The sequence below is a fragment of the Bos indicus genome, chromosome 12 (genome assembly GCF_029378745.1).
Source record: "Bos indicus isolate NIAB-ARS_2022 breed Sahiwal x Tharparkar chromosome 12, NIAB-ARS_B.indTharparkar_mat_pri_1.0, whole genome shotgun sequence".
NCBI classification, from domain to species: Eukaryota; Metazoa; Chordata; class Mammalia; order Artiodactyla; family Bovidae; genus Bos; species Bos indicus.
In genome coordinates, this window is record NC_091771.1 from 89,171,039 (window position 1) to 89,195,461 (window position 24,423).

General features: G+C 54.8%; 1 protein-coding gene and 1 long non-coding RNA gene across 6 annotated transcripts in view; both read left to right on the plus strand.

The window, feature by feature from the left end:
- Nucleotides 1-532: 532 nt before the first annotated feature.
- ATP11A (ATPase phospholipid transporting 11A) overlaps nucleotides 533-24,423 on the plus strand; it is a 105,941-nt gene continuing 82,050 nt past the window's right edge. For 3 of the 4 annotated variants that reach the window (XM_070800505.1, XM_070800504.1, XM_070800507.1), the window contains exon 1: nucleotides 533-667. In XM_070800505.1, the coding sequence (XP_070656606.1) occupies nucleotides 548-667 (120 nt within the window). In that variant the 5' untranslated portion in view covers nucleotides 533-547. Of the gene's footprint in view, nucleotides 668-1,282; nucleotides 1,726-24,423 lie in introns of those variants that run through there. The other variant, XM_019971757.2, reaches the window with a different exon arrangement.
- Nucleotides 1,732-22,519, plus strand: LOC139186261 (uncharacterized). Of its 2 annotated transcripts, none has more exons than XR_011569832.1 (2): nucleotides 1,732-17,142; nucleotides 22,340-22,519. It is a non-coding gene; the product is annotated as an uncharacterized lncRNA (long non-coding RNA). The 2 variants fall into 2 exon arrangements; XR_011569831.1 differs by lacking the exon at nucleotides 1,732-17,142 and adding an exon at nucleotides 17,149-17,573.

Consider the following 24,423-nt stretch of genomic DNA (forward strand, 5'->3'; position numbering starts at 1 on the left):
AGGAGGGAAAGGCCCAGCCTCTCTGCTTGGGCTCAGCCTGCAGCTGCTGCCCAGCTGGTGAAGATCCGCTGATAATGATGGCCATGGGCCTCCTGGACACAGAGCAGCAGAGAGTGGATTTGGTTGGAAAGTGGAGAATCAGTGAGTCAGCTGACCAGAAACTGGAGAATTTTACTGAAGAAAAGCAGTTCAGAATCCAGGTTGCTTAACCACGACCACTAGTCTCTCTCGCTCTTGTAGGCTTCTCTATCTAATTCCATGTCTGGCAGCTTCTCTTCCACACCAGCCAGGGGGACACTCAGTTACCTTCCTCCAGAGGTGGGAGCCCCACTCCTGACCAGCTACCAAAGGCGTAGTCAGGCCACTCTGGTTTCACAAGTGGCGGCCCATGGCAGTAAGAACGGAACTGTATTCACCAGTCCAGGGCTGGCTGACTGTGGCTGAGAAGAGAAAACGTTGGGAAAACAGAGACACTCCCTGGGGTTGAAATTGAGGTGTCTGAGCCACAGAAAGGTTCTCCTCTGCTACAGGGACAGCCTGGGAGGGCATGCCTGCGGCGCCTGGATGCCCCGAGCTCTGGGCTGGGCCTCCTGGTGACCACCTGGCGCAGCCGCGGGCAGAGGCAGGAGGTGGACCAGATGGACTGGAGGCAAGACAGGCCAGGCTGGTGAGACAGGTTCAAGGCAGATCCCAACCCCTCACCCGCGCAGGATTGCAGGAGCCCGTGACTATCTCAACGCTGAAATCCTGGGGTTAGGGGCCCTGGGTCAGGGAACCTGTGGGGTTTCAGAAAGAATCCAGGTGGGAGAACCTGCGCTCACCTTCGCTCCAACGCTGAGGAGCTGCGACAGTCTGGGGAGCCCCACGGGCTGGCCCCGCCTCACCTGCCAGGCAGGAGGGGCCACGCAGGGGAACAGCGAGCACCCCGGAGACAAAGGCCCGGTTTAGCTAGTCTTCTGCCCGACCCGACCCCTCATTCCCGCCCCAAGCCCCTTCCTCGACTGCCCGATCTCACACCCGCCCTCCGGCCTTGGGGGGAGATTGACTCTTCCGGCCAGACCCAGCTCCGGGCGCACAGTCCCCACCACCCAGGCCCCCGCTGCGGGGAGCGGAAGCAACAGGAGCCGGCCCCCGCCCGCGGGTCCCCGCCCTCCGCCCCGGGGTCCTCTCGGCTGACCGGCTCCGGGGGGCGGGCCGGGAGGGGGCAGGGCCGGGGTGAGGGCGCGGGAGCGGGGCGGGGGCGCGGGCCGCGGGGCGCATGCTCACACGCGCCCGTGACGTGCGCGCCGGGACCGGGCCGCCGGAGGCCGGGCTGAGAGGGGCGGCGGGCCGAGGCCGGGAGGAGGGCAGAGCAGAGCGGAGCGAGCGCGGCGGCGGAGAGGAGGCGCGCGGAGCAGCAGAGCGGCGGCGCGATCGGCGCTCCCAGCCGTCCTCCCCACCGCCCCAGCCCCGGCGCGCGGGCTCCGGCCGCCAGGCGGCCACCTTGCTGAGCCGCCACCCCCGCGCCGGCCGCCGCGGGCCGGGCCGGGCATGAGCGCGGAGGGGCCGCGGCCGCCCCCCGCACCGCCCGGCGCTCCCAGGCCGTGACCCGGGCGGGGCGCGCGGCCACACTCGGGCCCGGGCCCATGGGCGCGCGTGGCCGGACTTGGGGGCGCTGATCGGGCGGGCGCGGCCGGAGGAGCCATGGACCGCTGCAGCCTGGTGCGGACGCTCGTGAACAGATACGTGAGTGCGACCCGCGCGGAGCCGGGGCCGGGACACGGGCTGTACAGGACGGGGCCGCGGCCGCTGGCCGGGGGGCGCTGAAGGACTGGGTGGCCGACCGCGCCCCGGGGGACTGCAGGACGCGGGGGAGGGGGCCCTGTGGGGCTGGCACCTCGGGCCCCGACGGCACGGGCGCCCACCCGCCAGCGCGCCTCCCGGGAGCCCGGCGGCCGCTGGGGCCGCGGCAGCTTAGATGGGCGCCGGGCCGGGCTCAAGTGGGATGCTCGCGCCCGGCCTCACGTGCCGGGTCCGCCCCGGGAGTCGGGAGTCGGACAGAGGAAGAGGCCGCCCCACGGAAAAAGACAGCGGCTTTGCCCCTTAGTTTCGTAACAGCACATGGGGCTTCGGAAGTGAAGTTTGGGAGCTTTTCTCCGAGAGTTACCAGTCGGATCCGAGGCCAGCCGTGGGGCTTCCCGGAGTCCTCGCTGGCTGTGGCCGCCACCAGAGGTGGCAGAGGGGAGGCTGGTTTGGTTTCGCGTCAGCCGAGGGGAGCCCGGGGCGGCGGGGGTGCGCCCGGCCGAAGGAAGCGGCCTGGTCTCCGACAGCCCCGCCCCCGGCCCCGCGCGCACGTGGTCGGTCACAGGTTGCCCAAGTGGCGCGCACCGAGGTTTCCGCTAGAAGGGGGCACGGCTGTGGGAGCTCTTCTGGCCTGGGAATTCCCTTAGTCAGTGTTCACGTTTACGAGCTTCTTGTTCACCCAAGGGGAACGTTGAAAGAGTTCTTCCCCGGAGCCTACTCACCAAAGAGGCCTCGAGGGTCGGGGAGCTCCCCTGGGGAAGGGCAGTGAGCCTTCCAGTTGAGTGGGGTGAACTTCTCTGGGGTTCTGGTAAGAGGCCCGGCGGGCTTCCCGTGGGAAAGGCCCCGCTGTCCCCTTAGGGGTTCTTGAGTCCAGATGACAACGTGAGTGCGCACCCCGGCCACCTTCCTGTCTACAGTAGTGAGTTCTGGAGAAGCTGGTGCCCGTGACAGGTCAGCAGAGCTGTTAGCGAAACCGTCCGTGGACGCCGCCGCGAATCAGTGCAGTCGCGGAGAGGGTGGAGGCCCTGCTGACCCGGGGTGTGCTCGCTGACCTCCCAGTCAGTTTCTGTTCTCGGATTCTAAGACTTGTGATGGAGAGGAGCGCCGACCCGGCAGCACTGACACAGTCTACCCAGGAGAGAGGGAGGGCGGGAGGCCTGCCGGTCCCCCTCCTCCTCCTCCCATGGGCCCTCTGCCTGATACATCTTCCCTCCCTGCCTGTTGCTGACCCCTTCATCCTCCCAGCTGGCGGGACGCAGTTCCAATGTTTGTGCTTTTATGTCCTTCAGGTCTTCAGCTCTCTCGTGTCACATCAACCTGTATAAATGTTGGTGTCCTGTACATGCTTATTTCCCCCTTGCTGTGATGTGATGTGTGTGTGTGTGTCACTCAGTCGTGTCCGACCCTTTGGGACCCCATGGACTGCAGCCCACCAGGCTCCTCTGTCCCTGGGATTCTCCAGGCAAGAATACTGGAATGGGTTGCCATGCCCTCCTCCAGGGGATCTTCCCCACCCAGGGATCGAACCTGCATCTCCTGCATTGCAGGTGGATTCTTCATCACTGAGCCACCAGGAAAGCCCCTTGCTGTGATATTAGACTTAAGAAATCCAGTGTCCCCGCGAGCCTAACCGGTGAATGCTCTTCAGTGGACTCTCTCGGCCTGTGCGGTATTTGGTGGCGTCTCTGGGACCCGGTTACGGGCACTATTACTATTTCTGTGTTTCTCCTTCCACGTCTTTTTTTAAACATCTGATCATTTGACTACTTCACCATATTCACATAGAAAGCCATTCATTTTTATGATATTAAGCTCATGTCTATGTTATTAAACTAATTTGGCTTTTTCCAGAAACAGCCAGTCTGTTAGCTTATGATTGGATTATGTTTCAATATGTAGGAATTAATTATATTTCCTTATACTGGAGGGGAAAAAAGACTGGGATTGAATATTCATATTTCTTTGTGATTTCTGTATGTGACTTATTCTATAAGTGCAAATAAAGTCATATCCTGTTCCAGTCTTGTGGTCACAGAGTCAGAATTTCTAGGACAGAAACCTTTTCATGATGATGCCTCAGGGTTGCCAAAGATAAAGGAGTCCTTGGAAACCGTTGCTAGGTTATTTTATTCTGGGTTACTTCCAGAGAGGTAGAGTAGGCGAGTGAAGGAGATAATTCTGTTCCAGGTTAAGCCAGGTATTTCCAAAGCTGGCATCACTGGTTGTGAGCCTGGATGCATATAAGCCACATAGAGATGTGCTGAACTCAGAAATGGCAAAGTGCTTCTGTGCCGTGAGCTTTTTAAAAAAGTGTTAACAAAGTGGATGCAAAGCTAGTGTTACCTCCTGAGAAGAGATGTGAGGGGAGACGTCCAGTTTCAGAGTCTCCGGGCGCCCACCTGGGTTGGACCTGGCCCGCCTGGTGGTTTGCCTTTCTCTGCCTCAGTTTCCTCATGTAAGAATGAGTCCCCGATCCAGAGGATTGGCACGAGGGTTAACTGCGCTGACACAGGCCGGGCAGAGGGTGGTGCCCGGCGCTGCGAGGGTGCTCAGTGCCCGAGTCACTCATCAGATGAGACCGGATTGGATCAGTCGCTCAGTCGTGTCCAACGCTTTGCGACCCCATGAATCGCAGCACGCCAGGCCTCCCTGTCCATCACCAACTCCCGGAGTTCACTCAGACTCACGTCCATCGAGTCAGTGATGCCATCCAGCCATCTCATCCTCTGTCGTCCCCTTTTCCTCCTGCCCCCAATCCCTCCCAGCATCAGAGTCTTTTCTAATGAGTCAACTCTTCGCATGAGGTGGCCACAGTATTGGAGTTTCGGCTTTAGCATCATTCCTTCCAAAGAAATCCCAGTGCTGATCTCTGGTTGGATCTCCTTGCAGTCCAAGGGGCTCTCAAGAGTCTTCTCCAACACCACAGTTCAAAAGCATCAATTCTTCGGCGCTGAGCCTTCTTCACAGTCCAACTCTCACATCCATACATGACCACAGGAAAAACTGTAGCCTTGACTAGACGAACCTTTGTTGGCAAAGTAATGTCTCTGCTTTTGAATATGCCATCTAGGTTGGTCATAACTTTCCTTCCAAGGAGTAAGCGTCTTTTAATTTCATGGCTGCAGTCACCATCTGTAGTGATTTTGGAGCCCCCCAAAATAAAGTCTGACACTGTTTCCACTGTTCCCCATCTATTTCCTATGAAGTGATGGGACCAGATGCCATGATCTTTGTTTTCTGAATGTTGAGCTTTAAGCCAGCTTTTTCACTCACCACTTTCACTTTCATCAAGAGGCTGGTTAGTTCTTTTTCACTTTCTGCCATAAGGGTGGTGTCATCTGCATATCTGAGGTTATTGATATTTCTTCCAGCAATCTTAATTCCAGCTTGTGCTTCTTCCAGTCCAGTGTTTCTCATGATGTACTCTGCATATAAGTTAAATAAACAGGGTGACGATATACAGCCTTGACGTACTCCTTTCCTTTTCGTATTTGGAACCAGTCTGTTGTTCCATGTCCAGTTCTAACTGTTGCTTCCTGACCTGCATACAAATTTCTCAAGAGGCAGATCAGGTGTTCTGGTATTCCCATCTCTTTAAGAATTCTCCACAGTTTATTGTGATCCACACAGTCAAAGGCTTTGGCATAGTCAATAAAGCAGAAATAGATGTTTTTCTGGAACTCTCTTGCTTTTTCCATGATGCAGCAGATGTTGGCGATTTGATCTCTGGTTCTTCTGCCTTTTCTAAAACCAGCTTGAACATCAGGAAGTTCACGGTTCACATATTGCTGAAGCCTAGCTTGGAGAATTTTGAGCATTACTTTACTAGCGTGTGAGATGAGTGCAATTGTGCGGTAGTTTGAGCATTCTTTGGCATTGCCTTTCTTTGGGATTGGAATTAAAACACCTTTTCCAGTCCTGTGGCCACTGCTGAGTTTTCCAAATTTGCTGGCATATTGAGTGCAGCACTTTCACAGCATCTTCTTTCAGGATTTGGAATAGCTCAACTGGAATTCCATCACCTCCACTAGCTTTGTTCGTAGTGATGCTTTCTAAGGCCGACTTGACTTCACATTCCAGGATGTCTGGCTCTAGGTCAGTGATCACACCATCGTGATTATCTAGGCCGTGAAGATCTTTTTGGTACAATTCTTCTGTGTATTTTTGCCATCTCTTCTTAATATCTTCTGCTTCTGTTAGGTCCATACCATTTGTGTCCTTTATCAAGCCCATCTTTGCATCAAATGTTCCTTTGGTATCTCTGATTTTCTTGAAGAGATCTCTAGTCTTTCCCATTCTGTTGTTTTCCTCTATTTCTTTGCATTGATCGCTGAAGAAGGCTTTCTTATCTCCTTGCTATTCGTTGGAACTCTGCATTCAGATGCTTATATCTTTCCTTTTCTCTTTTGCTTTTCACTTCTCTTCTTTTCACAGCTATTTGTAAGGCCTCCCCAGACAGCCATTTTGCTTTTTTGCATTTCTTTTTCTTGGGGATGGTCTTGATCCCTGTCTCCTGTACAGTGTCACGAACCTCATTCCATAGTTCATCAGGCACTCTATCTATCAGATCTAGGCCCTTAAATCTATTTCTCACTTCCACTGTATAATCACAAGGGATTTGATTTAGGTCATACCTGAATGGTCTAGTGGTTTTCCCTACCTTCAATTTAAGTCTGAATTTGGCAATAAGGAGTTCATGGTCTGAGCCACAGTCAGCTCCTGGTCTTGTTTTTGCTGACTGTATAGAGCTTCTCCATCTTTGGCTGCAAAGAATATAATCAATCTGATTTCGGTGTTGACCATCTGGTGATGTCCATGTCGCTGATAGCTGTTAGCAAAGCTCTGTCCCTGGTGACTGGCCAGGAGAGGGCAAGTACCTCCCTGGGTCACCTGCTGGTCAGTGTGGGCGTCCTGCTCTGGAGCAGTGTGTGGGCTCAGAGGGGACTCAGGACATCTGGACACAAGGGTGCTGAAGACTGCAGGCCAGTGAAAAGCCTGCCGTGACGTCTACTTGCAGAATGACGCGGCCCTTCCTCTCCACGCCTCACCGCCGGGAGGTCTGACTGTGCCGCTTGCGTCATTGTGTCCCTGGACTTTGGTTTCAGTACTTTAGCCTGGATACCTGCTTGACCAGGTTTCTGCTTATTTGTGTCTCACAATTTTTGCTTTCTGGGGTATTACTTACCTTTTAATTTTAAGATGGGCAAAACTTCCTTAATGAGAGTAGATCTGTTTTTGAAACAAACGGTTACATTAAGATTTTTCTGTATAAGGAAAAAATAAACGCTGGTCCCTGGAGAGCCTCAAGCATGGCTGTATTAGAATGCTTTGAAACTTGTAAGAAATTCACCACTTATCTGCATGTGTGTGGGTCTGCTCTTGGTTTTTTTGACCACCAAATGGCTTGTGCCGTGGACGTCAGTGTTGGCCGCTGCTGCTCTAAAGGCTGACGTTCATCTGATGAGTCTTGGCTTTAAAAGCTTTAAATGCCACCTGCCTCGGAGCTGCCTTCCTAAGGCTGCTTCTCATGACACCCTGGGGCCTCCTGTGCTTCAGAGTCTGCACCCAGGACGCTGAGGTGGGCCACCTGAACCGCCCGAGGCCTTCGGTGCTTGAAGTTGGTGACCCCAAGGCCGGCCAGCCCCGCCTGCGGAGCAGGGCTGTGCTGCAGTGTTCAGTGTTGGAACACGCCTTTCGAAGCAACTGCCTGATGTGTAATTTAACCCGTGTCCTGGCTATTAAGTTAGATTCCTCCCATTGTCTGCCTGTTTGGGACAAGGCATCTTGATGTGCTTGCTTTCCTGCCTGAGGGCAGATTTAATAACCTGGGGGAGGGGAGGGAGTTTAGCTGACTGGGTTTTGCTGCAGAATCTTTAGGGGCGAGCACGCCAACCTCAGTCCGCAGTTGCCTGGAATGGCTTGGAAGCCCCTGAGCTGCCGCTGGCTCCGTGGGGAGGCCTCTGTTTACGGCTGTGCTGGGCGCTGGAGCCTGGACACGTGCTGACCCTCGTGCGGGGCAGTCAGAGTGCAGATGCCCAGGTCCCAGACTCAAATGCTTTTTTAACCAAGTTAAATGCAGGCAGAAATGCTATTTATTTGCAAGGAAAATCAATAAAAAGCCATTTTTTACATCCGTAGAAATTCAACAGGCTTGAACAAGGGATTGCTTTTACTTGGATTCTGGTATATGAAAAAAAAACACAGTTGTTTGTGGAGGTCAAAGTTCAGCATCGGAGGCTCACAGGTGCAGGTGGAGACCTGGCTCAGGCCTTTGACTGAGACCATGGGCATCTTCCCGCTTGAAAGGGACCCCCTTGATGTGGTTTCCTTGCGGGGGGAGCACCGTCAGGATCGGGGGGCCACTGGGGTGCCCTGCGGCCCAGGGAGGTGCTCTGTCAAGGGTCTGACGCCGCTGGCAGCCCCAGCTCCTCCGCGGGACTGCGTCCCCTTCGGCCTCCCCGAGTGGACGGTGTGGAGGGTGGTGGCCCCCCAACTTGGTGGTGAACGGCGGTCCCCAGGGAGGAGGCCCACCCTGCAGCTGCTGTCGGCACCCTCCTGGTTTGGGGCGGTGACCTGGTCTGGAAAGCTGCAGCTTGTGTTCCGGGCCCCCGCCCGTCCCCCTTTGCCCTGAGCCTGCACACCTCCCTTCTGCAGCGGCATCACCAGCCCCGTGACACTCCGTCGTGCCTTTCAGTTGCCCCTTGTTAAAGCAGACTTCCTTGACCCCACGGCCCCTGCCTGCGTCCCCACGTCTGTGTCCTCCAGGGACTCCCAGGCCTGCCTCCTTCCTCCCGCAGCGCCCGTGTGTCAGCCCGTGGGCGCTCAGCCTGAGGCGGCCCACCGGGGGTCCCCCTTCTGCCCTCACCCCCAACCTCAGCCACACACAGGGTCTCTGCCTGACACCAGGTGAGGTCGTGAAGGTCAGACAAGCCAAGAAAGGTTGATGGTGGGGCCAAGCAGGGAGGGGCAGCTCGTGCTCAGAAAAGCTGACCTCCTTGATGGTGCTCAGAGAGACTGTAAAGGCGGAATGTGGGGGTGGGGGCCGCACGGTGGTTGACTTTCTTCCTAAGGCCTGGTGGCTTGTGACAGGGCGGTGCTCTGGAATCTGTGCTCAGCCCGTGACCTTCCCCCACCTGGGTGGGGTCTTAGTTCCGAAGGACTCAGAACTTGCTGTGGGTGAGCCTCAAGGGCACTGGCCTGGCCCCAGGCTATATCCTGACGGCCCCTCCCTGGTCTCTGCACCCACTCCCTGCCCTGATGAGTCTGCCCTTTGGTTCTTCAGGGAAGGTCATGGGGGCAAAACAGTGTTCCCTCAAATAAGAAGCAGCATGGGATGCAGAAAGGATCTGTAGCCCTAGGGCCCCAGAAGTTCCTTCTGGGCTTTGTAGTTTTGTGTTCCCTGATGCACCCTGATCAGCTGGGAGGCAGGGAGGGCCTGGGTTGCCGTCCAAGTGTGCCGGGGCTGGAGGCTGCGGGCCTCTGAGCCTCGATGTCTGGCGGGTGGGTCCAGGCAGAGAGGGGGCTGAGCCGGTCGGCAGGCCCTTTGCTTGGGGCTGGCGCCCTGTCCTCCCCGTCAGCGCCCTGCTGGGAGGCCTGGGTGCCCCCATGGCCGCGGCTGCAGACCCCCCCCCTGGGCCGGGACAGCTCGTAAACCTCTGTCCAGCGGTCAGTTCCGCCTCTCACCACAGCTGTTGCTAAGACCCTCGAAGGTGCGCCCTTGGGTGCTCAGGTGCTTGCAAGGACCTGAATGGGTTAAGGACAGGCCTTGAAAGGCTTGTTGAGGCCATTTCACACCTTTGGAGTCTCCTTCCCTGGTAGTTTCTCAGAACAGTGAGGAGGAGGCCAGGGAGGTGTGTGGTCCTGCCCCTCTCCTGATAAACCCCCGGGGAGGAAGTGACCTCCCCAGCGTCACAGCCCAGGGTCCCCTCGCATCTGGAGGGGCTTCCTGACCCCGGGAGCTTCCCCCACTCTCTGTCTGTGGTTCTTTCTGTCCTCACGGCTGATCCTCCGCCCACAGGGACCCCAGGACTTGCCCCCTCTTTTCCTCGCATCCACCCCTCGGACCCCCGCCTGGCAAGGACCCTCTGCTGGGGTCTGGTTGTGAATGGGCATTCTTACCTGGCCCCCTGGGGGTCCTGGAGCACACAGTGCAGAGCCTTTGGCTCAAACGCTTTCTATTTTCTGGGCAGGGCGGGGGAGGGGGGGGCGGGTCCCCAGTGCCGCTAGTCTCCTGAATGCTGAGAACCTTGTCTGAAAACAGGAGGGGAACTGGCCCTCTGATACGGTTGCATCAGACACTCTGTGGCTTCAGAACTGCCTGAGTTTATGGCCAACATTGAAACGCGGCTGATTGTGTCCTGGGGGTAAAGATTCCGCCTGATAACACAGGAGACTCCGTGGAGAAGGAAATGGCAGCCCACTCCAGTATCCTTGCCTGGGAAATCCTGTGGACAGAGGACTGGCGGCTGCAGTGCTTGGGGTCACAAAGATTCGGACACGCCTGAGCGACTGAACACGATTGTCCCCGAGTGCCCAGATTTCCCCACTGTTTGGACAAAGGTGTGACCTGGCCGTCTGGCGCCGGGTGGCTGCCCTTCATGGAGGGCTTGGCGCCCTGCCCTGCGGCTGCCCTGCCTCCCGACCCCTGTCTACCGAGGGTCCAGGCTTCTCCAGTGGGGTGGACCCCTGAGCCCAAACCAAGCTTTGTCCGTCGGTCAGTGGGTTAGAAGCACCCGATGACTGGCCGTCGGGAGCGGAGCCCGGGCCCCGCGTCCCCTGGTGTGTGTGCTGACGCTGGGTGGGGAGCGGGTCCAGCAGTGTCCCTGGCGGGAGGCTCACTCATGCTGCGTGTGGACCGGAGAAGCCCGCCGTGGCCGAGTCGGAGAGGGCTCTGCGCTCCTGCCTTGCCTGTCCCTTCGTCACCTGGGCGTAGGCCAGGCCAGAGCAGGGCAGCGCTGTGGGCAGCTTAGTCGTTAGCTGCCTCTTCCAGCCAACCCTGCACGTACTTTCCCTACCTTTTTAAGTGGAGACGGAGGAAACTCACTGCCTCCGGGCCCCCTCCTCTCGAGAGGACTGTGCTGGTAACATTCACACGTACGTGCCCCGCCGTCCTGCCGTCTGGGTGTCTGTCAGTCACGCTCTCAGGATAGAGCTCGTCCAGATGGATCCATTTCCAAGTTCTCGCTCTGCAAACGTTTAACTGCCTCCCACCCTCCTGAGCTTCTGTGGGCAAGATGTTTCCTGTTTCTCTGTGGTTTTGTTTTGCCTTTGGTGGGTTTCAGAGTCCACGCACCCCCGGGGAGTGTCTGACAAGGTTTGGGCGTAGGCGGTGGAAGGAGCCGGTTTTCCTGGGGGACAGCTGTGTGTCCGCGTCATCCAGCCGCAGTCTGCCCCCACACGACGCACCAGCTAGCCGCAGCTGTCGGGGGAGTCTGCGCCGTCTGCTGTGTGTGTTTTGCGGGTAAAACATGTTAACCGAGAACATGTTAACCGAGGTGGGTGGCTCGGGCAAGATGCTGCTGACTTCCGGTCACTTTGCTTCTGCCGTGCTGACCCTGCGCCTGCCTCGCGGGCTCTGTGACGGGGCAAGGCTGGGGTTCCTGGCGCCTCATCGGGACGCACGAGGCTGGCTTCCGTTTCCCTCCCCTCTTACCTGCCAGGGGAGGCCTGCGTCTGTTCCAGGACCCCCTCCCATGCCGGCCTGGGTGTGGCTGCAGGCACCCAGGAGCCTGTGGCCTAGGAAGATGCGTAGGCTGCTGGTGAGTTTCTGTGGGGCTCGTGGACACTCCTGCGAGCACAGCAGACGGGGGGGCCTGGGTCATCCAGCCCGCTGCTCTTGGCCGCGCCCCAGGGGTAGCCGGCCACCCCGCCATCCACATGGCTGAGGGGCTCCCTGCCACGTGGACGGCGGCGGGCCTTTGCTTTGCCCACCCAGTGTCCTTTCTCCTCCACGTCTCTGTCATGGTCTGAGGTTGGAGGCCCGCCTGAGATGTGCGTCATGTCAACACACGTCTGGTCGTTGAGGATGTGGAGGCTGAGAATGTGGCTGAGGAAGGCGGCGTCCTCGGGTGAAAAGCTGGCCTCGATTCCGGGGTGGTTCTAAGATGCTCGTGGCGGGTCCGTGAACCTCGGTGGTGGTGGGTTTAGCGCCGGCATCTAAAACACGAAGCTGTGATGGGTCCGTGCCTGTCCTGGTGTGGGGCTGGGGCCACAGCGGAGCCCGGTTTCTCAGGCCTGGGGCTGCAAGTGCGGCCCAGGGCTGGCAGGCGGGTCCGGTGAGGCCAGACGGCTGCCTTCTCCTGGCCTCAGGCGGCTGCTCCTGGGGTGGGGGGCAGAGTGAGTGATCTCTGTCCCTCGTCCTGCGAGGACACGGGCCCGTCAGGGACAGCACCACCCTTACGCCCGCGTTTCATCTCCACGGCTTCCCCAGGTCCCGTCTCCACCCACAGTCACGGTGGGGGTTAGCGGTTCAGGGGGCACAGTTCCGTTTGTGGCTGAATACTGTTCAACTTGGTGCGATTCAGATTGTCAGTACTCACACAGGTAGAGAACCACAAAGGAGGCAGTTTGAAAAAGTGCATGGACTGTTGACTGTTTTATCAAACCAAAAGAAGCATTCCCAGAATCGGGGGCTAACAGAGTAGAGGTGCAGCAGGAACGGTCACTCTTCTGGGCTGTGGAGCGGGTTTTGGCCGTTGTTAGCGCTGAGAGACCACGGTGCCCACCGTCCGAGCGCTGATCCGTCAAGGGCCTGTGTGTTCCTGTCTTTCTCTTTGCCTTTTTACTGTGGGAGGCTTGGATTTTTTGGTCTTCTAACTTTATTGAGTCTTTCAGTGGCTAAGTCAAAGACCGCTCTTGGTAAGTGTCACACTGCACTTGAAAACACGTGGGTTATTTTAAAATATCTTTTGCTGTTGATTTTTCACATAGTTTCACAGTGATAAGAGAACAGACTCTGTGATTTCAGCACCTTTAGACGGTGAAATTCTTGCACCTGGGTTTATGTTCTCGTCCCTGGAGGTGGAAACGACAACCCACTCCAGTATTCTTCCCTGGAGAATCCTGTGGACGGAGGAGCCTGGTGGGTACAGTCCGTGGGGTCACACAGAGTCGGACGAAACTGAGCAACTGAGCACACTCTAGCACTAGCTAGGAGGCTTGGAAGCAGAGTGGTGGTTGGTGTCAAGTGTCGTCTGGGTTTGTTAGGACTAAATCCGCAGCGTCTGTCTCGTTGACCGGACAGATGTCCCCCACGTAACTGGATTGGGCGGAGGGGGCTGGGAAGTGGCCGGTCCCCGAGTCAATGGGATCAGCTTTAGGGGCTGTGCTGTCGGCCTGCTCTGTGCAGGGCAGCCTCCTCACCTCCAGCAGAATCGAAACGGGGTGGCTGGAAGGTGACCCCAAGCTGTCGCTAGGGTGACAGGGACGTGACTTCTCTGTGGGCCCAGGATGTGGGGTCACCCTGCTGCCCACGCATGCTGGGCTTTCGTGGTGACCTGAGAGTTCCCAAGCCAGCGCTGAGGAGCTTTCCTTCCTAGGTCTCCCTGTAATCGCAGCCTGGTTCTCATTAAAAACTTGCTCAGGCTGTTACACAGCCCTGTCGGAAGAGACCCTGATACGGCGGGGAGCTGGCCCGGCCTCTGGTGCTGGGGGCTGGCCCTGTCTGTCTGATGCCGGGGCCCTTGTCAAAGCCACAGGACCCGGGGTTGGGGGAGCGCCCCCTCTGTCTTCTCTGAACTGTCTGTTCAGTTGATGGAATCTGCCCCTCAAGATCAAGTTTATTTCCAGGCCGAGTGTGTCTGCCCCTGCCCTGGGTGCCGGCCTTGTTCCTCCCACCTGCTCCGGACAGACCCCGCTGTCATGAAAGGAGGCGGCTAAATTTACAGGCTGGTCATCTGTTACGTAATCTCCCTCCTTCAGAGAAAAGAGGATTTCCTCCAGCCTATTTTCAGCAAAGGATTAGGGACAATGAAGTTCTGCCATGGGAGCGTCATCTGGATTTCTGTGTGATTTTTCAGGAGGGCCTCAGTGTCCTGCCCAGAAAACATGAGTTTTTAAATCATGGAATTAAAGTTATTATTCCCTGGAACAAAGTGATGGGGCGATTATTGGTGCAGGAGATAAGTGATCTGAAGGTAAGGCAGGCCTGGATTTGTCCATCCTTTTCATGTAAAGGATCTGAAAGGGACGGACCACTTGCATGCACGTGGAGTGATTTAACTTCCCTTTTCTCTTTAGGAAGTGTTTGGAAATAGTCATTTTGATTTGGATCGAATAGATAAGCCATTAAAGTCGTAGATAACCGTGAGGTGTGTCCGCGCACTTTTTGACTTGGGGAGGCACCTGAAGGCAGTGTATGTGTTAGAAAGCTGGGGTGACCGTCCTGTGGTTAGAGTCTGCGTGTGTCCTCACGTCTGATACTGTCCAGCTCTTCCCACTGTTTTTCTGACATTGAAGCTCAGGTGGGGGGCAAGCCTGCGGATTCTAGCAGGGGGAGGCGTGTGACGAGCTCAGTGCACACTAGGTGCTCAGCATTGCTGTTCACCAGATGGTTGTTGACACTCGCTGTATGCACAGGGGACACTGTGGAGGGCGAAGACGGCAAATAGGCACGCAGTAGGCTGGCTGCGTGTCGGGCAGGGCTGGGGATGAGAAGGAGACGGGCAGTGGGAAGGAAGGGGAGGTGACAGGAGCCGGGTCTGGGGGGACGGGGTGGCTCCGGGCCCCGGAATCACAGGGCTGGGGGTCCAGATCTGGGGGGACGGGGTGGCCCCGGGCCCCGGAGTCACAGGGCTGGGGGTCCAGATCTGGGGGGACGGGGCGGCTCCGGGCCGGGGAATCACAGGGCTTGGGGTCCAGATCTGGGGGGACGGGGTGGCTCTGGGCCCTAGAATTACAGGGCTGGGGGTCCACGGAGGCCAGAGGCCAGCCCAGCGCAGCAGGCCTCGGTGGACAGTGGGGGCGGTGTGGCAGAAATGGTGTGTTACGGTCACATTATACAGTAGGGCCACGTGGCCGCCCCTAAAATTCCATTACTTAAAACATGGAGTATGTATGTTACCTGTGATAAAGGTTTAAATTTGGTTTAAAATCATCAGGACCTGCTGTAAAGCACAAGGAGCTGTACTCAATACTCTGTAAGGACCTGCAGGGGAAAGAATGTGAAAAGAGCGGCTGCGTGTGTATGCACAACAGACGCACTTTGCTCACCCTCGAAACTAACACAATGTTGTAAATCAACTGTATATTCCAATAAAAGTATAAAAAAGGAATTACATGGCAAAATGAAGATGTGACATAATAAATTAGGATGGTTGTAACATTACAAAGATGCATTGACCTAGTGAGTGAATGTACCGTAGGTTGGTTTATGGGCAGTTTTTTTTTTTTATTGTGGTAAAATATACATAAGATTTACCATTTAAACCATTTCCAGATAGGCGCATAATATAATCCATTGGCTTTAAGTTACATTTGCATAGTTATCATCACCATCCGTTTCTAAAACTTTTTCATCTTCCTAAATACAAACTGATTTACGGGCTGTTTTAAGTAGTTTATTCTACATTTGATACTGTTTATCTTGCTTTTTTGGAAGCATTTTTTTTTTTTTTAATCAATGAAAAAGATCTTATCAGGGTCATGGGAAGACTTATTGAAACCTAAGCATTGATTAAATTTTAATGGAAAATGTACCCTTGGCAGGAGGGTTTTTTTTCTTTTTTCTTTTAAATAATTGGTGATGGTAAGCTTTATTAAAATTTAAGTACTTGAATGTGAGGATTCATTTGGGCTTTATGTTTTGCTTAATATGTATTTGTTGAGAACAGCGAGTGGTGATTATTGCTCCAGAGAAGAAAACCTGATACTTGTCATTAAACAAGTAATTCTGTAATGAGACAGAATATCTCATAACTAAGAGTTATATCTAGTTGGCAGTACACTCAAATAGTGTAGCTCATAATGATGTTTGTTTAATGGTGTTAGAAAGCCATATGCTTTTCTCCTAAGTGCATTGATAATAGGAATTATAGCACTTTATGAGAAATTTTCTTCCAGAAACTACAGTCTGTTGATTGACTGGATCAGATAAAGTTTCTGTTTTGAGTTTATCTATAATGTTTATTCTTTTACTATCTAAAAAAAAAAGATTAAGAAATGGATGAAACTTAAATTTGAGGAATTTTTTTCTGTAAAATTGTTGGGTCTGTGACAAGCAGTTTCCTGTTATTTCTGCTCCAAAGGTGATATGACGTTTTTTTGTTGTTGTTCTTAAATTGAAATTGTTTGGTTTCATAAATTGCTGTGCCACTTTTTAGACAGCAGCATGGTTTCAAAAGCACGAAGCCCCGTTCTTATTAAGTACTTAATTGATTAACAAGAAACGTCGTTGTAAAGTTGAACACTTCTGTCTCTTAAACAGTGTGGCTCGTTAAAAGCCGCGGCTGTCAGGAGCCGGCGAGGTGCCCCGGTTGCGCGTTGTGGTCCTCGGAAGAGCTGGCTGAAGAGTAAAGATGAGAGAGTGCGGTGCGCGTCCTCGGCGAGCTCCGGCGTCGGCTTCCTGAAGACGGCCGCGTGGCCTCCCTCAGCCGTTACCCGAGCACGTGGCAGGGGCGTCAGGGCTGGGGGCGTGGCCTCCTTCAATCATTACCCGAGCACGTGGCAGGGGAGTCAGGGCTGGGGGCGTGGTTACCCGAACATGTGGCAGGGGCGTCAGGGCTGGGGGCGTGGCCTCCCTCAGGCGTTACCTGAGCACGTGGCAGGGGCGTCAGGGCTGGGGGCGTGGTTACCCGAACATGTGGCAGGGGCGTCAGGGCTGGGGGCGTGGCCTCCCTCAGGCGTTACCTGAGCACGTGGCAGGGGCCTCAGGGCTGGGGGCGTGGCCTCCCTCAGCCGTTACCCGAGCACGTGGCAGGGGAGTCAGGGCTGGGGGCGTGGTTACCCGAACATGTGGCAGGGGCGTCAGGGCTGGGGGCGTGGCCTCCCACAGCCATTACCGAGCACGTGGCAGGGGCGTCAGGGCTGGGGGCGTGGCCTCCCTCAGCCATTACCTGTGCCCGTGTCAGGGGCGGCAGGGCTGGGGGCGTGGCTTCTCTCATCCCGTTACCGGCGCACCTCGCAGGGGCGTCAGGGCTGGGGTCGGTGGAGGCTCGTCCCCACAGAGGCCTGTGCTCCGCTGGGACGTGGTCGCCGGCCGGCACTGGTCTTTCTCTTTTTTGGCCCAGCCTCGCTGCAGACGGGTCAGGCGCCTTCTGCACTTTGTCGGCTGATGACTGACTTCCCACCAGTGCCCGAGGAAAGGGCAGTTTGGTTCACGTCTTGACCTGGATAAAGGCTGCAGCCCGCGTGGACCCATGGCAGGTCCTGTGCTGGCCCAAGCTGCCCACTGCCAGCTCCCTGGGTTCGCTGGCCCTGCGGGGGACGGGGACGTGGGAGGACCCGGGGGTCAGGACATAGACCCCAGCCTACCACCCGCCCAGCATCAAGCGTGTTCATTCCAGCCACGGGTTGACCACCTCTAGGCCTATAGCCAGCGAAGTGCTGAGAAGACTTTATGCACAGACTTGCAGGCCTGGGAAGTGACGGTCCAGGCGCTGGCCCCGGGACCCTTCTGCAAAGCCACCTTCTCAGTAGATCCTGGATTCTGGCTTCAAGGCCAGGACGAGGCCTCCAGCGTGTAAAATCCACATGTCACTCTGCGGCCGGGGACGCCGTCCACACGCCCCTGGAGTCCATGTCCTCGCTTGTAAGCGTGGTTCACACGCACACACACACGCACGGCTCTCCAGCAGGTGGAGTAAACAGGGGGAGGCAGGCGCAGCGCCCCCAGAGGACGGGTTGTGATGGGGGATAGACGGAGCTCTGGGAGCAAGGGGCCCAGCCCTGCTCTGGGGGTGGCGCGGGGCCCCTGGCCCGTGGGCGGCGGCCTCTGCTGTCTCAGGCGGGTTCTGACCCCTGGGATCTGCGGCTGGCTTTCTCTGTGTGGGTGGGGCACCGGGTGTTAGGTCTTTAATGAGAGGGGAGACGGAGGGGCTGGTTCTCAGGCGGCCAGCACAGTCCACGGGAGACGACTGGTGGTGACGTCAGTTGTCAGGCCAGGGCCGGATGAGGCCCAGAGTCTGCTCCTGCTGCCGTCGCTGCCGCTCCTTGGGGTCTCAGGTGCCCTGGCCCCACTTCCCCCACACCCGGGCAGTGCTGAGTGAGTGGTGCTGGCTAGCGGCAGAGCTCAGCGGGGCTGGGCGGAGGGCCCACCTGCCCTTATATCTGCTGAACAGAACCACATGGAGGCCCTCCGAGGCCCAGGGCCGAACCCACACCCAGAAAGGGCTAAGTTCAGCAGTTCAGTTCAGTCGCTCAGCGGTGTCTTGACTCTTTGCGACCCCATGGATCACAGCACGCCAGGCCTCCCTGTCCATCACCAACTCCTAGAGCTTACTGAAACTCATGTCCACTGAGTCGGTGATTCTATCCAACCATCTCATTCTGCCGTCCCCTTCTCCTCCCGCCTTCAATCTTTCCCAGCATCAGGGGCTTTTCAAATGAGTCAGCTTTTTGCATCAGGTGGCCAAAGGATTTGAGCTTCAGCTTCAGCATCAGTCCTTGCGATGAACAGTCAGGACTGATCTCTTTTAGGATGGACTGGTTGGATCTCCTTGCAGTCCAAGGGACTCTCAAGAGTCTTCTCCAACACCACAGTTCAAAAGCATCACTTCTTCAGTGCTCAGCTTTCTTTATGGTCCAACTCTCACATCCATACACGACGACTGGAAAAACCATAGCCTTGACTAGATGGACCTTTGTTGGCAAAGTGATGTCTCTGCTTTTTAATATGCTGTCTAGGTTGGTCATAACTTTCTTTCCAAGGAGTAAGCGTCTTTTAATTTCATGGCTGTAGTCACCATCTACAGTGATTTTGGAGCCCCCCAAAATAAAGTCTGACACTGTTTCTACTGTTTCCCCATCTATTTGCCATGAAGTGATGGGGCTGGATGCCATGATCTTAGTTTTCTGAATGTTGAGCTTTAAGCCAATTTTTTCACTCTCCTCTTTCACTTTCATCAAGAGGCTCTTTAGTTCTTCACTTTCTGCCATAAGGGTGGTGTCATCTGCATGTCTGAGGTTATTGATATTTCTCCCGGCAATCTTGATTCCAGCTTGTGCTTCTTCCAGCCCAGCGTTTCTCATGATGTACTCTGCATATAAGTTAAATAAGCAGGGTTACAGTATACAGCCTTGATGTACTCCTTTTCCTATTTGGAACCAGTCTGTTCCATGTCCAGTTCTAACTGTTGCTTCCTGACCTGCATACAGATTTCTCAGGGGCCATGTCAGGTGGTCTGGTATTCCCATCTCTTTCAGAATTTTCCGCAATTTATTGTGATCCACACAGTCAAAGGCTTAGGCATAGTCAATAAAGCAGAAATAGATGTTTTTCTGGAACTCTCTTGCTTTTTCCATGATGCAACGGATGTTGGCAATTTGATCTCTGGTTCCTCTGCCTTTTCTAAAACCAGCTTGAACATCTGGAAGTTCACGGTTCACATATTGCTGAAGCCTGGCTTGGAGAATTTTCAGCATTGCTTTACTAGCGTGTGAGATGAGTGTAATTGTGCGGTAGTTTGAGCATTCTTTGGCATTGCCTTTCTTGGGGATTGGAATGAAAACTGACCTTTTCCAGTCCTGTGGCCACTGCTGAGTTTTCCAAATTTCCTGGCATATTGAGTACAGCAGTTTCATAGCGTCATCTTTCAGGATTTGAAATAGCTCAACTGGAATTCCATCACCTCCACTAGCTTTGTTCAGAGTGGTGCTTCTTAAGGCCCACTTGACTTCACATTCCAGGATGTCTGGCTCTAGGTCAGTGATCACACAATCGTGATTATCTGAAAGTGGGTGGTTTTCTGGCAGCCGCTCCCGGAACCCAGAGCCCAGATAGACCTACCGTTGCCGTGTGTTTGAATATCCAAACAAGATGCCTTTGGTTGCTGTGAACAGAGGTGTGAATGTTTAAAACAAGTTCAGTTGGATTTCTGCGGACCTGGGATAGTTGTAAATTCATCCACACAGCATTACGTAATAGAGTACATAAAGCTCTATGGGTCTTTGTGGAATGATTTTTTTTTCTTCCTAGTTCTTACGGATGTAAGAATCCTTGTTATTGAGCACATTCAGATAGAAAGGAGCCGTGCGCCATGTGAATGGCAGCATTGAGTCTTACGTGATCTTGTGGGTTTCTGATTCTTGTTTAAGCTGTGGCTTCTCAAGGCCGCTGTTGTTCCAGGCAGAATGGAAATTTTATTCCCATTTTGTTTGTGGTAAGATCACGTTCTGGCCATTTAATCTTCTGCTGACAGCTAACTGTTGATAAGGATGAAAGGAAACCAGATACCAGGTTAGGTGTCCCCAATTGAGGCCAGGAAGGTCAGGAATGCAGCCGCCAGCTGACCAGGGGCTCCATCCCCTCTGTTCCCCCCGGGGCTTCTCCTGCCGTCCTGCCTCTCACTGTCCCCCACCTGCCTTTCTTCCTGCGAGACAGGCTGGGTCTTCTCTCTCCCACCTCTGCCCTCATCCTGGATCCTCAGGGGGCACTTTCTGGGTTCCACCAGAGATGTCTCCATCTCAGCTGGAGGAAATGCCAGGGGCACTTTTTCCGCCTCTGGGAGGACCCCCAGCCCCACCTCTAAGTCCCTGCAGGGTGTGGGTGACCGGAAGGAGCAGAGCTGGGGCTGGCCTGGCTCCCCTTCCAGACTGCCCTCCTCTTTCTGCTTCAGAGGGGGCTGCATGGGGGATGCATCAAAGAGCAGAAACCGTAGTTTCAAGGAAGGTGGCTGGGGCACCTGCCTGAGCCCCGTGCCTTCTGCACTCAGGTCCATGAACACACAAGCCTGGGCTTGGTGCCCTGCACGGGGGTAGTGGGCCTGGGGCGACTTGGGGGCTCAGGCTGTTCTGAGAGCGAGGAGGTGAGAGCTCTCTGCTGCGGCTTCCACAGGAACGGGGACCAAGAGCAGAGAGCAGAGATCCTCCTACTCGTGGAGAGATTTTTTCAAGTCTTAGCAGAATGAGCAGGACAGAACGTCAGGTGCAAATTATGGCCTCACCTAAAAGCTGGTGAAATAGGTCCGTGACATTTCACAGCTCGAAGACTCAATTTTTACTCCTGAGTCGTATCCGATTTTATTTCAGAATGCACGATTGGGCTCAAAGCAGACAGGGCTGCCCATCACAGGGTTTAGGTGGGCCGTGGCCCAAGAGGACCCACGGGTTTCTTTGGAAAACACAGATTTAGAAAACATTTTAACAACCATACGGACTTGGGTTGAGAGTAAATACCCCAGGTTGCGGCCTTCACGCTGCTGTGCAGTGCCGACGCTGCTGTGTGTCACAGACGTTACGGTGCGGGCCAGCTGGTGTGTGCATTACAGGTGTCACTGTGCTACTGAAGTGTTACAGGTTTAGGGGTTTGTTGTGTTACTTCATTTCAGCTTCTCTGTACTGCTTGTAACGGCAGTCCTATTTCCTCAAATCTGATGGTATTGAATTCACTAACTGTGGTGGTAGGTGAGAAAACAGGACATTATACACTGCCCTTAAAAGCTGAGCGCTGTGTGTGTGTTAGAACAGGGCTGCCTGCATCCCGCTCCCTGCATGAGACCCTCCTTGCCTGTCTCTATTTCCACCTTTTCTGTAAGAAGCACTCATTGCTTTGCTGTTGGAAAAAGGGATAAAAGCAATGGAAATAAAGTATCTGGATTTTTTTTTTTTTTGCAGCTTTAAGAATGTTAAATTAATTTTCCACTAATGATGTTCATTCTGTTTTTTATTTTTGCTGATAAAATTTTCTTAGCCAACTCGAACTCAGCTTTTCCAGTTAACAGTTTTATAACTTTACACACGGTCTGCACAACTAACCAGAAATACAGCTGCAACTGTCCTTTGAAATCTCAGGGGTGACAGAGCCTTCAGCGGGGTCCCACCTTCACACTGTGTGTGCCGGGCTCTGGGGAGCGGGGAGTCGGAGAAAGAGGAGCCCCCCAATTAGGTTCTTGGAAGCTTCTCCAAGGAGGTTGTCTGGGGACTGTCTGGTGGGCTTTGAGTCAGCACTTAGCCCTTGAGCACAGGTGGCTCAAAGGCCAGTGTTTTAGAACAGAATGAATATTAAGGGCCGAGGGAGGCTTAAAACATTGCTGTTGGTTTTAACAGAAAAGACTTGTGTTGACAGCCCAAGCCTGATCTGACTACAAGTGTGTTATAATTGAACATTGTGGGCCGCGTCTTGTCACGTGATTGGCGGGGCCCAGAGGCCTGTGGCCAAGGTCTGTCCTCCTGATGCACCAGATAATTCAGTGATCCTCTGCCCCAGGTGTTTAAACTTGGAGAGACGCAATTTGAAAACGCAAATAAATATAAAAGTCTGTCCTTTTTTTTAAGTATAAAATTATCCCATTTATTACTTTGTCTTGAAACACTATTAAAATGTCAGAGATTAATTAACATGTAGGCTGTAGGAATAATCTTATTTATTCTTGATGCAGAATAAACATTTCCATTCCACCTTTAGGAATTCGCCCCAGGAACTGATGGTCCACATGCGCAAAGATGGCCAGACGAAAGTGTTCCCTCGTTTACAGTAACTACAGGTGGAGGACAGCCTTTGAAGTCGTGAATCCCTGTGTTATGCACCTATAACCTATATAATACTGTATAGCAGTACTTCAAAATAAAGCAAAAATGAAACGTTCCTTGCAGCTTTGTTGACTGCAGTAAAGAAAGCAGCTTCACTCTGTGAACCGGTACATTACTGACAGTTTGTGCAAAGGAGTACAGTGCAGACCTTTAGCGAGAGGATGTAGATTCAGGCTTATTGATGTGAAAAGAAGTTTATACTGTATTAGGTGAAAAAAGCATGTTACAAACTGTGCATCTGACACGATCCTGTTTTTCGTATATATGCCTTTGTATTCATATAAATACAAATTCATACAAATGGATTCATATAAATATATGCATAGAAAAAATGTGGAAAAGTATACAAAGAAGTGTTAACCAGTGATTACCTCTGGATGTCAAGGTTGTGGGTTATTGTTATTTTCATCTGTTTGTCTTGTGCTAAAAAGTTTTATACTGATCATGTATTGCTTTTGTAATCTGAAGAAAAGTATAAAGCTTTTGCCATTAAGGCAAGTTAAAACAAGCAGCAGAGCTCAGGACATTTTCTGCTACTACTGAGAGGAGACACTTGGTGGGAGGGGAGAGGTCCTAGTGTGACGAGACGAGCTTCCTGCCTGCGCTGCGGCTGCTCTGTGGTCTGATAAAGAGGGCCCCCCCCCACCGTCCCGAGCATCCTGCAATGCGTTTACCGTCCCTGGGGGGGCCAGCAGAGAGGCAGGTGCAGGCCATGAGTGAGAACCCCCCACTGCCCCCTACCCCTACCCTGCACAGGCCCGGGAGCGCACGGCCCACGGCTGCTGCAGAATGTAAATCCATTCTGATCTGAGGTCACAGACAGAAGGCAGTGTGAGCTGAGAGCGAGGCATGGAGGGCCAGTGCTGCAAGGAGGCCGGTTAGCTGTGGTCAGGGTCCCCTGTCTCCAGACCCTCCCCAGAGGCTGTTGCCCAGAGTTAGGCTCGCATGAGCAGAGGGAGGAGTCTGTCCCGAGGACCCCAGGAGAGGCAGCCTCTCCCTGAGAGGAGCTGCAGGTTGACCTTCCAGGGCAGGTCTGACTCAGTTGGGTTCAGTAGTCCTGGGCAGTGTGACCCGCGGTCTGGAGTGCGGGGAACCGTTGGACAAGTGATGGCGGCAGACAGACGTGACCTGGCCCCCGCCCCGGACCACGGCGTCCCGAGCCTGCGGGACCCGGGCCTCTGGCGCCCAGGACACCGGGCCTACAGGTGCCGCTTAAGACGACGACAAGCGTGTCGTGGCCAAGGTGTGACCCAGTTTTCACGTGAGGAGGGGGGGAGAGACTGGCTGCACGCCCAGGTCACACAGCTGGTGCCACACCTGGGGAGCGAGTTCTGAGCCGGTTCCCCGACCCCAGCGGGGTCCCGACCCGGGGTCACGACTCTGGGCCGCGGCGGCGCCAGGCCCTGGGCCCTGCTGTGGGCGCCATCCTCACCACCCTCGGGTTCCAGCGTTCAGCCGTGTGTTAGAAAGTCGCTCAGTCCTGTCCGACTCTTTGTGACCCCATGGGCTATACAGTCCATGGAATTCTCCAGGCCAGAATACTGGAGTGGGGAGCCATGCCCTCCTCCAGGGGATCTTCCCAAGCCAGGGATCGAACCCAGGTCCCCCTCATTGCAGGTGGATTCCTTACCAGCTGAGCCACCAGGGAAGCCCCGAGCGACTCCCAAACTCACTGTGAAAGTGCAGCCTGCACAGTTCCAGTTTTTATAAAAGACACAGCTCTGCCCTAGGCCGTGGGAGCCGCATCTGGGGGACTGGGGCTCAGGCTTTCTGCTGCATCCCCAGGGGTCCCTCCCTGCCCTGAGGTGCCTGCTCCCCGGGAAGCTGCCCGGGCTGCCCCCTGGGTCTCAGTGAGCCTAGCACCCACCCCAGCCTCCGCAGAGGTCGGCGTGCTGTGGGGCCTCCAACCTCGTCCTCACAGGCCCACCTGAGTCCCCTCAGGAGGTGAGGCTGAGTGAG